General features: G+C 45.4%; 1 protein-coding gene across 1 annotated transcript in view; it reads right to left on the reverse strand.

The window, feature by feature from the left end:
- The window catches only part of CERS5 (ceramide synthase 5), a 48326-nt gene extending 41247 nt beyond the window's left edge, over positions 1 to 7079 (reverse strand). The window contains exon 1 of the mRNA XM_081944143.1: positions 6814 to 7079. Within this exon, the coding sequence (XP_081800269.1) occupies positions 6814 to 6980 (167 nt within the window). The 5' untranslated portion in view covers positions 6981 to 7079. The remainder of the gene's footprint in view (positions 1 to 6813) is intronic.
- Positions 7080 to 12991: the final 5912 nt, after the last annotated feature.

Consider the following 12991-nt stretch of genomic DNA (forward strand, 5'->3'; position numbering starts at 1 on the left):
ATCTGTACATGTGTGTATTTATTTTCCACAGCCAAATGTAGCCAATGTATGCACTGCTAATAAGAATAAAATAGAATAGAATTATTTATTGGCGAAGTGTAAGTGGACACACAAGGAATTTGTCTTTGATGTATATGCTCTCAGTGTACATAAATAGAATCTCCTATTAGGGTCTCTTATTAAAAGCACATATGCCTTAATGCAGTGTTTCTCAACCTTGGCGACTTTAAGTCCTGTGGACCTCAACTCCCAGAATCCCCCAGCCAGCATAGCTGGCTGGGGAATTGTGGGAGTTGAAGTCCACAGGACTTAGTCGCCAAGGTTGAGAAACACTGCCTTAATGTAACAATATATTGTCAACGAGAGAAATGCTTTATCAAAAATTTGTAATTTCAGCTATTGCTTATATTCACTTCAGTATGACGACACACTGTATTTAATGATATGACCACACATTATTTTTAAGGTTGAGCAAATTTCTTCAGCAAAATTACATGTATTTGAAAGATTTTTTAAAAAAATACAAATATACTGCATATTTCTTCCAGACCCAAGAGAGAAAAACGTTCATAGAAGTATCTGGGAAATTAAATAGATACGTATTTTGTATTACAGCAGTATAAATATTCACCACTGGGACAGACTAGATGGGCAGTTTCATTCATGTTAGATCTTGTAAAGAGGCCTAAGCAGCCCTGATTAGGTGTTATATGCATTGTATGTACAACCCAATTTTTTCTTCTTTTTAAATGAGGGCTTCTTATGCCTCACAAGTTACAAAAAAAAACCACCCCAAAATCTGTTATCTAATGCCTCCTAATGGTCAGTAGTGATGATCACTATATAATGTTAAAAATTATACAACCCTAGATCTGAAGCTTCTAGTAGGAAGTCCAGACAAATTACCACCTTTAACTCTCCTTTAAGAATGGAAACAAATAAGTTATATCACTCACAACCTATAAATTAACATTTATACATAGTGTATGTATAGTACCTAGCCTCATAAAGCCTTCTACAATCAGTCAAGAGAAAATCGTAACTGTTATTTCTCAGAATCCTTAGCAAGACTGAGTAATTTTCACAATGAGTTTAACAACATCAGTTATTGCTAACTACAACAACATATACAGCAGAAATATGCCACAGAGACCACTGCAGCAGGTTTCTTCTATTAAACTATAAAGGTTCTGTGTCTTTGACAATTATCTGGCAACTGGGACTTGCACTGAATTTGTCATTACATTTAAAACAGCTATTATCATGGGGTTCCAAACAGTTTGCAGTACGTTTCTGAGATTTATTCATTTATTCTATGTGTATACTTACGAATCAAGAGAGGTTAAAATGCTGGTTCTGATATGTAAAGGTCTAAGAACATGTTCTACAAATGAGATTCCCACTCTGAGGAACTACTTCAAATGCATCTTATTCTGAGATGGTATGTTATCAAAAAGACTAAATGAATATTCGGTGTATTTTCCAAGGCAGGGATTCTCTCAAGGGCATTTTTTTCTTTGTGTGAATGTGTGGGAGGAGAAGATAAAAGAAAGAGAGAGACCAATCAGAGACAGGAATCAGGCCCTTTTAAATAATGTTCTGTCTTCAGACTTTTTTCCCTTGAAGAGGCTTTCATGGCATTTGCTTTCTTTTCTTTTTGGCAGCTGGTATAAATCTTGGCATGTCTTGCAGTTTGGGATTTTTAAAAAGCTATTTCAGGTAATCCTTGATTTATGACAATAGTCGAGCCCCAAATTTCTGTTGCTAAGTGAGACATTTGCTAAGTGAATTTTCCCCATTTTGGAATCCTTCTTGCCACAGTTATTAAATGAATCATTGCAGCTGTTAAGTTAGTAACACAGTTGTTAAGTGAATCTGGCTTCTCCAAATCTTGACTGCTTGCCCAAAGGTTGCAAAAGGTGATAACATGACCCTGGGACATGTGATCCTGGGACATGTGACTTGCAACTCTCAAGCATCTGAATTTTAATCACATGTCCATGAAATGCCACAATAGTTGTAAGTGTAAAAAACAGTCATAAGTCACTTTTTCAACGCTGTTGTAACTTTGAATGGTCATTAAACAAACCATTGTAAGTCAAGGACTACCTGTAATGGGTGCATTAAGTTAGTGTGTGTGTGAGTGCTTTATTTTGATCTTTATTATTTGTCAACAAAAATTACAAATTCAAATGAGCAAAATGAAAAAAAAATACAATATGACAGGGACGATAGGCACTTTAGTGCACTTCCACACATCCTCTTAGGAATCTCTTTAATTTTTTAAATTAAATGCGAGGTCCACCGAAGTTGAATTAAAACTGTGAAAGTCAGTAGCTGAGACAAAAAATGATTTTTTAACAATCAAATTTAAACTTTTAACATTATAGGCTAAACTGAAGGCTGATCAATAATTGAATACCTTAACTGAACTTTTTTTAAAGCCCATACTATAATAGCAATACACTTCATGGCACCAATAGTGAATCATGATCAGCACAGTTGCTTATGAAAATACCAATCTGTATTAACTGCCCCACAGAAATGAAGGTTTTCTAATTTCCTAAGGAATTTAAGGTCAACATGCAGATGTAGTGTTTTGCTCCCAGTTGGAAAATGCATCACCTCCCTGTTCTCCATAATAAGTTAAGAACAATTAACATTTTGTATTCTTCCTTAGTGGATAAGATCTAATTTAATGAGGTAAATATTTGCTGTTTTTTTCTTCTGTTTAAACAAAATGGAAATAGAAAAGAAATATTAACACTTTCCACCAAACAGATTTTAGTAAAGACATAATATTCTATCTCAATAGAGAACTTCCAATTAGCTGTAAATAAAAACAAGAAGCAGTTTGGCGCACTGGCTAAAGTAGTGACCTAGAAACCAGAAAGCCAATTTCTATGCCTGCCTTAGGCATGAAAGCCAGTTGGGTGACAGTCTCTCTCCCCCCCCTCTCCCTCCCCCCTCTCTCTCAGCCCAGTCCATCTCACAGAGTTTTTGTCAGGAAAATAGGAGGCAGAAGTATTAGATGTCTGCCATCTGAGTTAACTATAAAAAGGCAGGATAACAATCTAATCATTAAACTTAAAACAACAACAAATACAATACAACAATACATTTAAAAATGTAAATAAATAAGAAATACTCTTTCCCAAGCAGGAAAGAAACTTAGGGGAAAATAATTCCAAGAAGCAAGAGGAGGTCATGGGACATGAAGAATAAAAGAACTGCAAGTTTTGTAGCATTCCCCTACATTTATAATTATGTTTGTGCATTAAGGGATCTTCCTGCAGTTTTAGAAAATATTTTTCCCACACCAAAAATATTGAGTATGTGTCATAATAAAATAACAAAATCTCCATTGTCCTAAGAGGGGGATGGGGGGAAGATCTTTTGTCACTCTGAGTTAACTCACCAGCAGATAAGTAAAACCTCAAAAATTGAAGTTTCATAACAATTTCATATTATTCCCTTTCAATATAAGCAACACTATGTAAATGCAAAAAAAGTATAATAAGAAATAGTGAGAAGAAATTCAAATCATAAGCTAAAAACAAAGAAAGAAAATACTGAACCTACTGTACACCAACACCATTCACTACATGTTTCCAGACCCTTGTATTCCAACCAAAGTGTTGAAGTTACTTTCCCAAGATTTCAGTCTGATGACCGAAAACAATGGAAGGAAACAATACAGCTCAGCAAAGTTGTTAGGTATTAGTTGATTTAAGTATACTATCTCCGTTTTATGTTGTTACCTGATAAAAGCCTTTCCTAAAATGTATTGAAATTAGTTTCAGGATAAATAGATGTTCATATTTGAAAAATGAAGCTGGATACAAATAACTATAAAATTTAGTAATAAATGTACTTTTCAAAAGAAAACTGGCTTCAAAAATTTTAGTATTCCTCAGTGTGTGTGCATCAGAGAGGAATCTCTATAGCCCTTTGGATGTTGCTAAACTACAACTCCTAGGAGTCATTATTTGCCATGATGTGGCTAGGATTACTGGGAGTTGCCATTCATGCCATAGATCAGTGATGGCTAACCTTTTTGCCATGGCGTGCCAAAAGCAAGGGGAGCGGGGGGCATGCGCGCATGTGCCCACACCCATAATTCTATGCACTCTCCCCCGTGCATGCTTGCGTGACATCCCCCCCCCCCTGCTCTTGCCATGCAATGGCATGGTGGATCTGTTTTTTGCCTTACCCAGGCTCCAGAGGCTTTCTAGGAGCCTGGGGAGCCCCCCCCCCCCCCAGTAGGCCCTCCAGAGGACAGAAACGGCCCATTTTCCAGCTTCCGGTTTGCGTGTTGAGCTGTTTTTCACCCTCCAGAGGCTTCAGGGAGGCCTTCTGAGGGCGAAAAATGGCAGAAAATCATGGCAGTAATCAGCGGAGCTGACAGGCCAATGCCTTGCGTACCCTCCCATATGGCTCCGCATGCCACCTGTGGCACACGTGCCATAGGTTCGCCATCATGACCATAGATCATTCTTATGAATGGGAAAAAAATCATTGGAAACAGAAAACTACAAAATAGAATTCTAAGCTTTCTCCTGGCATGCCAATTTTCAATATATACATATTAAATTTTTGATATGAATAAAAATAAGACAATTTTTTTATTTATGATTTGCTGAAACAGTTGTATTATGAAAGTGTTATTACAATACGGGTAGTCCTTGACTTATGACCACAAAGTGAAACATTTGTAAAATAAGTTTTCCCCATTTTGTGACCTTTCTTGCTGCAGTTGTTCAATGAATCACTGCAGTAGTTAAGTTAGTAACATGGTTAAGTGAATCTGGCTTCCCCATTGACTTTCCTTGTCAGAAGGTCGTAAAAGGTGATCACCTGGGATACTGAAACCATCATAAATACAAGTCAGTTGCCAAGTGTCTAAACTTTAATCACATGACCATGAGGATGCTGCAACAGTAGTGTGCAAAGCGGTCATGTTATTTTTTTCAGTGCCATTGTAACTTTGAAGGGTCACTAAACATTGTAAGTCGAGGAGTGCCTATATATTTATTACTCAATTTCTAAAAGTGCAGCTTGATTTGCACTAATAAAAATAACATAAAACACAAATACTTTACATGAGAAAAATGCATGTTCAGTCCCAGACTAGAACATGAAGGGATTGCCAATCCAATTTAAACTACAATTAACAGTCCACTTATAGCCATTGTTTATGAATCATTATAGCAGATCACTCTGTGCCAATAAATGTTCTCATGTAAATCACTATTTCAAATAGTTATGAACACATTTTATTCCAGGCGTATTTCGGGAACGGCATTTTCAACAAAAAATAATTCCTACATCAAAAAAATCTAATACAGGAAAGAACATAAAGATACGGCAGTGTCTCAGATCTCATAAAGCAAACATTCAGACTGAGAAGAAGAAAAGAAATGAGTTCAATTGTGATCTCTTCATTGCTTCTTAGCAGACACAAAGTGGGTCATTAAGGCCCACGACTGTCTTGGCCCAGAACAGCACTCACCGTATCTTGAGGATTTAATTACTAGAATGCTTAACCAAAAACAGTGCATCAAATGCACTCACCAAAATATATCTATGGCCTGCACAGTTTTAGTTAAACTTGGGCTTTAACAAATCATTTCATAAATTAGAGCACTCCCTCTCTCTTCCCCACCATTTTTACATTCCTGTTTTATATATCTATCCTGTTTAATCATTTCCTTTCCACCCTGATTTTTCAGCACATATCTAACCTTAAAACACTGATAGGTTCAATGAAGAAAGCAAGAAAACACATCTTCTGGTCTGCAAAGTATATAAAACTATTTTTAAAAGAAAACTGACTTCACCTTCATCAATAATGAATGTTGAGACAAACAGCAAGAAGTCTACAGACGTCTTACAGGCAGATTCAGTTGCAAAGTACGACGGGGGGGGGGGCACTCGAGTTCAAATTCCAACTCCCCCCATGAAGGTCTAAGGCAGTGGGTCCACCACCCCATAGGGGGGCAATTTGATTTTTAATGGGGTCAAGTTGAACTTTGTTTAAACCAAGTTAATGGCTTTTTAGGCTTCCTCAGCTGAGTAGAGTTCACTTTTTGAGTAAAGTAAGAATTATATGGGGGGGGGGGTTTGTCAGGATTTTAGAGATGCTTAGATGGAGCATGGCCAAAATAAGGTTGGGACCCACTGGCCTAAGGTCATCTCCAAGCCCTCTTTCTCTCAGCCCATCTTCACCCTCCAGGATTGGTGCAGGGTAAGATAAAAGATGCCAGCTAGATGCGAACCTTCACCCCTACTCCCACCCTTGCCTTCCTTTGAGATATCGAAACTAAGCAAAACGAAGCCAGCTTCATATTTGCAGACCGGGCTGAGCACTCGGACTGACACCCTCAGAAGGGAATCCGGTAGCACGACCGCGGTTTACGGACGTCTCATCGAAACCATTAGGGAAGCTAGTCATTCGGAAGACTCGCCGAGGTGCTTTGCTAACCGCAGACCCGACAATCTCTTGACAGGCCAGGAGGACGGACGACTCTCCGCAACCCCGGGAAGGAAGGAAGGAAGGAAGGAAGGGGGGGGGGGAAAACCCAGCCTCGCCTGGAGCCTCTGACAGCTCAAGAGGAGGAAGTCAATAGTCAGCCGCCGCCGCCCCGCCACCCCATAACCGGATCCGGGAGGACCGGTCTGTCGGGCGGAAGCGTCGCCCCCCGACCCAAACCGTCAACACCGCGCGGGGCGGGGCGGGGCGGCCGCCCCTGCTCCTCCTCCCCTTGCGTCCTCTGAGGAGCCGCCGGCCACCACCTCCCCGCTTGTCGTTACCTCTCGAAGAAGTGCCTTAGGACCAAAAGGCCAGCGGCGAGCGGGATCGCCGCTAGAAGGTGACCGGCGCGGTATCCCTCGGAGGTCTCTTGCTCCAAATCGGCCCAAGTCACGTTGCCCGGAAGCCAGAAGCGCTCGTTCCAGAACCAAGCTGCCACGACCGCCATTTTCCCACCAGCCCACCCCCACACGCGCCCGCCCGCCCGGGCTCGCTCTTTCCAGCAGCAGCGGCCGCCACCAGAATGCCTCGACTGCCGCCGCCGGCGCGAGGGGAAAAAAGGCGGTAGCGAACGAGGGGGTGGGGCCTGGCCAGTCCCCGCCCATCTAGCTTCCCGAGAGAGGTCAAAGCCGACGCCCCTTTCCTCACCCCCTTCGGTACCGTTAGGAGTAGCAGAGCGCATGCGCCCTGTTGAAGCTAATTCGGCGGGCGGGAGGTGAGGAATTTTTGAGGCTGAGCGGGGTGGGAGGCGGGAAGAAAGCTGGGCTGAGGGATGGCGCTCCGCTGACTAACTGAGGCAGCTGTGTGTGTTGGCCGACCCCCGTCTGTATTCCGAAGTTGCAACTTGGAGGGGGAAAAAGCCATCCCGCCGGAAGACAGCGGAAGGAACTGCCCGTGGGAGTTGGATGGCTTAGTTTCTGCCTTTTACGGTTGTCACTGTTCCACCCAATTTAATAAGCGGTTTCCTCACTTCTTCGTTTATAAAACCCTTGGAAAGGAGAAGAACTGGGGCTGCGTCGCGTGACGCGCCGTTTTATCCTCTCTGAGGTGACGAAAGAAATGTCTATGGGCCCGACTTGAGCCAACCGCGTGGCTGCTTCAGTGTGTCATCCAGTGGTGTGTTAACCGTTAAGCAGACTAAGCACGTGTTAAGGGCATCAAGCCCAAAGAGGGCACCACAAAGTTGAAAAAAAAAACTGTATAAAAGATGATTTGTACAGTATGTACAAAGGAGGGGGTCATCAAGATTTGCCAGTGCTTAGGGCACCAGTGAGCCTTAATCCGCCCACTGGTGTCATTCAGTCCACGCTGCAGTCCTTGGTTTAGGACCAATATCCAAGAGCATCAAGGACCCCACAGTTCAACTCTCGGCTTCAAATATTCTCTTCTATTGGAATCCACACTGCCCATAGATTATAGAGCAAAAGTCAGTATTTCTCTATGGATATGCACACACCTGTTGAAAGAAATGTCCAGTTTCTTTCCCCCCACTTGGAATTGAACCCAGAAGGACATTTCTTCCAACACACCTTTTTAAAATATTTAGTTTGTCCTTCCCTATCGAACAGAAAGGTATAGATGGGATACTCACATCCACTTTTATTAAAAGTTCTTTACTACTCATCTCACTTTTTAAAACAGTGGTGTGAGTCGTCTCATTTTCCTTTTTCTTACAACATGTGGTTTAATTCAAATTTTAGGAAAAATATGTAAGTTGAAGTAAGTTTCTTCTCCCTTTTTTAAAATAATGCCTGTCTTTTAAGCCAGAAATGTTTCAGAAGTTTTGCAGATATCTTTAGTATATCCAATTGAATAGTTTGACTTTTTGTTTGCCACGAATATGAATCCCTAGCACTGCATAACAGAGTGAGCTCCCGTTACATGTCCCAGCTTCTGCCAACCTAGCAGTTTGAAAGCATGTAAAAATGCAAGTAGAAAAATAGGAACCACCTTTGGTAACAGCCTTTGACATTTAGTCATGCCGGCCACATGACCACGGAAAAGTCTTTGGGCAGCGCTGTCTCTGGTTTTGTAACGGAGATGAGTACCGCCTCCTAGATTCGGGAACGACTAGCACATATGTGCAAGGGGAACCTTTTTTTAATCTTTTTTTACCTTTTTAATACTGAAATCCTTCAAAACCTTACCCAAACTCCTTCGTGTATTTGATTTCCTGTTATAATAGTTTTGATAATTCCTTCAGGGAATAAGATAGCCATCAGTGCTATTTCTAATGCCCCTATCCTTCTCAATAAGTTTAATATTCAAAATAATAAAAAAATTATCCATTACAACTTAGTGTTCTGTAACTTCATTACATAAGCTGTCCATCTTTTCAAGAAATGTATCTAGTTAACAAGGTTGGCAGTCCAGGGTTCAAAAACCTATTACAGATATCCATTTCGTTCTTCTTTATCTTCTAGCTCCCTCTGGTGTCCATCTCTCTCTGATGTTAACCTTATTATAAAAACACTGCAAACAATCACCATTTTCCGGTGAGGGAAAAGTTCTTCTAATTAATTCAAAGCTATAATTTCAAATTCATCTGGACTCTTCCAGATTCTGCTGTTAACTTTCCAAAATCTATATTCTAAGCACCCTTATGCTGCATATCCAAAAAATATATTTCCAAAATTTTTAAATTCAAATTTGCACCACCTTCCTCTAAGATTCACCTGATGAATACAACAAAACCTTGCCAGTCTGAAGGATCTTAATTTCTCCAGTACAATAAAAAATCCAAAAATTGATCAAGAAATGAAGAGTCAGTCAAGCTTAAATGTCAATAAAAGGCTGTTTTATCAGTGTGAACAATGCAATTCCAACCTCTAGCCCGTGATGGCGAACCTATGCCATGCGTGCCACAAGTGGCACGCGGACCCATTTGTCAGGGCACGTGAGGCTCTGCCCTGTCAGCTGGCCACTGCGCATGCGCGCAGTGGCCAGCTGAGTTCACCTTTTAAAAAGCTATTTTTCGCCTTCCCCAGGCTCCAGAGGCTTTCTAGGAGCCTGGGGAGGGCGAAAAGAGCCCCCCCGCCCCCCCGGAGGCTTCAGGGACCGTCCCTGAAGCCTTCGGAACGCTTAAAACCACCCTCCGAGCAAACCGGAAGTGACTTCCGGGTTGCTCGGAGCGTCATTTTAAGCGTTCCGAAGGAAGCGGGCGGCGGCTGCAGAGGCGGCGGCCCCGGAGAGGCAGAAGGAGATTCCCCGGCTGGCGCGGAGCAAGCGCCGAAAGGCGATGCACCGCCGCCTCCGAACCGCAGCAGGCACAGCTGCTCCAGAGGCGGCGGCGGAGGTGGAAGAGGTAAGCGTGGGGGGGCGGGGCGGGGGAGGCAGGCAGGGCGGGAGGCGCCACACGACGCCTGGCAAACTTTTCCTGGCTGGGAGCCGCCTGGGCGAGAGGCGACTGGGGGGGGGAGGACAGGCGCTCGGGGGCGCCTCCACACCTTAGGCTGCTCTTCCACGTGACAGGCGCGCCGCCTCGCGTGGGCTCCGGCCGCCTCCCCGGCATGCAAGGTCGGGCCGGGTCTCGGGGGGCCAGGGAGGCAACTTTGCCGGGGACGGGACAAACTTTCCGCCTGCCCCGCCAGTGCATCTCCCGGGCCTTGGAGGCGGGGGTTGCGGGGGTCCAGGGCCCCGCGGGGAAAGGCAGGAGCTGCGGGAGGGGCGCGTGGGGCTGTCCTGCCTCCCGGACGGGGGCCGCCTGCTGGCTCCGCTAAATGGGGAGGGGGTGGCTGCGTCCCCGGGCTTCCCTTCTTTGCCCGCTTGGGCTGCGCTGGCCAAGAAGCCCCCTTTGCCCCCCTTCCTCCGGGAGGCCGGGAGCCTGAAGCTCGGGGGCTCCGTCGCCCAGGGGTGGGGAGGCTGCGACGCCGTAGGACAGGGGGGCTGCTTCCCGGGCGTTGCCTCCATGAGTTCCCTGCCTTTCAGCAACCGGCAGTGGGGAGGGGGTGGCGGTGGGGCAGGTGCCGCTGGGGAGACCCGTCATGCGGAGGGGGGCTCGGGCGGGGAGGTCCGGAGCGGAGAAGCGCCACAGCCGGTTATGTAACCGCTGGATGCTGGGCCTCCCCCCGCCGCCTTTCTCCCTCCGTCCCCAACTTCTGCCGACTCCCCGCGTCCTTCCCTTGCTGGGCTCAGAGTGGCCGAAAACTACTGCGTGTGTTGACTGCATAGCCGCACCCCCCCTTTGCCCCCCAACTGCCTGGCGGGCACCGGTGTCCGAGGGGGCTGGGCTGGCAGGCGGGGGCGCCCAGTTGCAGGAGCGCCTCTCGCAGCAGCGCTGGGCTCCCTCGCTCAGACCCAACCAAGGTTACATAAACTCTGCCGGGTGGGCGATTGGCGGCGGCAGCGATGTGAAGGCCGGGCGAGCGCGCAGAGGCTGGGCGGAGCGGCGCAAGGGATGGAGGCGGTTGCGCGCCACACTGGCGAGTGCGCAGAGGCTGGGCGGAGCGGTACAAGGACGCTGGGCCCGAGGCGCCGCGCGGCGGAGGCAATCCGAGCCCGGGCGATCGAGACGCACGTCTCGTGCCTGTTCAGGGACCGTCCCGAGGCTTCCCTGAAGCCTTCAGAGCTCTTAAAACGACCATCCGAGCAACCCGGAAGTCACTCCCGGTTTGCTCGGAGGGTGGTTTTAAGCGCTCCGAAGGCTTCAGGGAAGCCTCTGGACAGTCCCTGAAGCCTCCGGGGGGTCGGGGGAGGCTCTTTTTGCCCTCCCCAGGCTCCTATAAAGCCTCTGGAGCCTGGGGAGGGCAAAAAAAGCATGCAAAAATGGGCGCGTTGTGCGCGCATGCGCACTGGGGGGCGCGTTGCATTATGGGTGCGGCACGCCTGCACACGACCCCCCCCGCGCTCCCCCCACTTATGGCACGCGAGCCAAAAAAGGTTCGCCATCGCTGCTCTAGCCCCTCAATTCAGAAGATAACTGCAAAACAGGCAGATGCTGTGGTCTACCCACAAGGAGCAGCTGTCCAGATTGTCACAATCATAGGTAATCTCAATGATCTCCTACCTCTGGAAAGATTATGCAGGCCTGGATTCAGCATCCAGCTACAATTCTTGCAAATGCAGTCTCACACCAACATGATGCCAGGCCTGCACAAGAACTTTCCAAATTTGTTTTTGTCTTTCAGTAGCATGACCCTGTCTTCATTTGCAGTTCATATCAATGCTAGGAAAAAAACCTGGCAATTTCAAGATTTCCCCCTTGAATACAGTACAGACCAGATCTCATTCCCAGTCCTTGATTTAAACAATCAAGAGGGGAGGAGACAGAGGGAGTGCAGGAGAAGGAAAGAGGAGTTTGGCTGGAGAAAGGGGGGGGGGGCGAGCAGGAAGCTGGAAGAGAGGAGTGGGATATACCTAGAAAAAAAAAGGAGGAATAAAGGAATAGGATAATAGAGGCTTCTATGGGCCAAGCCTGAGGGAGATAAGGGGCTAGGATAGGGGAGGCTTCTTTGGGGCAAGCCTGAGAGAAATAAGGGGATAGGAGAGGAGAGGTATCCTTGGGACAAGCTGAGGAAGAGTTTGAGTGAAAGGAGGCAAGCAGAGGAAAGTGTAGAAAGAGCCCCGCAGGCAGTTCAAGAGAGAGTAAAAAGAGAGACAGAGAAGAAGGCCCAACCAGCCACCTGAATATCACCCCACCACATGACCTGCCTGCTGAGAGGAGGCTGATCACCACCCCATCAGGTGACCCTGGCAAGTAGAGGTGCATCAGAGAGGGACCAGGGTGGACTGGCAGCCATACCAAAAAGGGCCAGGAGAACCCGGACACCAGCAGCCCTTTCGGGGGTAGTGCTACACATACTTAACTACTGTGGTAATTTTTGTTTTTCTTTAAGTTAACACAAAGCAATGGTGAATAAACTTCCTTGCATCCATCCTTCTTTTAGTGAAATCTACTCATGTAGCTAGACAAACCTTATTCAGTCCTTGAGGGATTCCTGGGGGAGATCTTGTAACTCAAGTTGTTCACAATCATCTCTCAAAAATGTTCCATGTTATCAGTTACCAAAAGTCAATATGTTTTGTTATCCAGGATAACAAGGAATCTGGTAAACATGGGACATGATGTTGGTATCAGTACAGCAAAGAATGAAATATGTTAAGATCACTAGTTAGGAAATGCTAAGCTGAAAAATATGATTTTCATCTTAGACCTCATCTTACTCAAGCTGCATTAAGTTTTGTTAGACTTCACTTTGTGGTCTGTTGACTTTGCAGTAATCTGTTTTTAAAATGCCTTTATAAGGTTTTGCAGGATTTTGTTTCAGAAGTGTACCAGTACTTCTCAGTGTACTGGTAACAGAAAAACAAAAGTGGTGTGTTTCAGCAGTCCTTACCAAGTTGAAATAAAATAGAAAGTGCTTATTCAGGCAGTATCACAAGATTTGATTTCACATCTAAAAATAAAAATAGCTTTTCCTTTTGCATCATCATCATCAATGTAAATGTTAAAAAAGCTGT

This window comes from Natrix helvetica, assembly GCF_964273705.1.
Source record: "Natrix helvetica genome assembly, chromosome: 1".
NCBI classification, from domain to species: Eukaryota; Metazoa; Chordata; class Lepidosauria; order Squamata; family Natricidae; genus Natrix; species Natrix helvetica.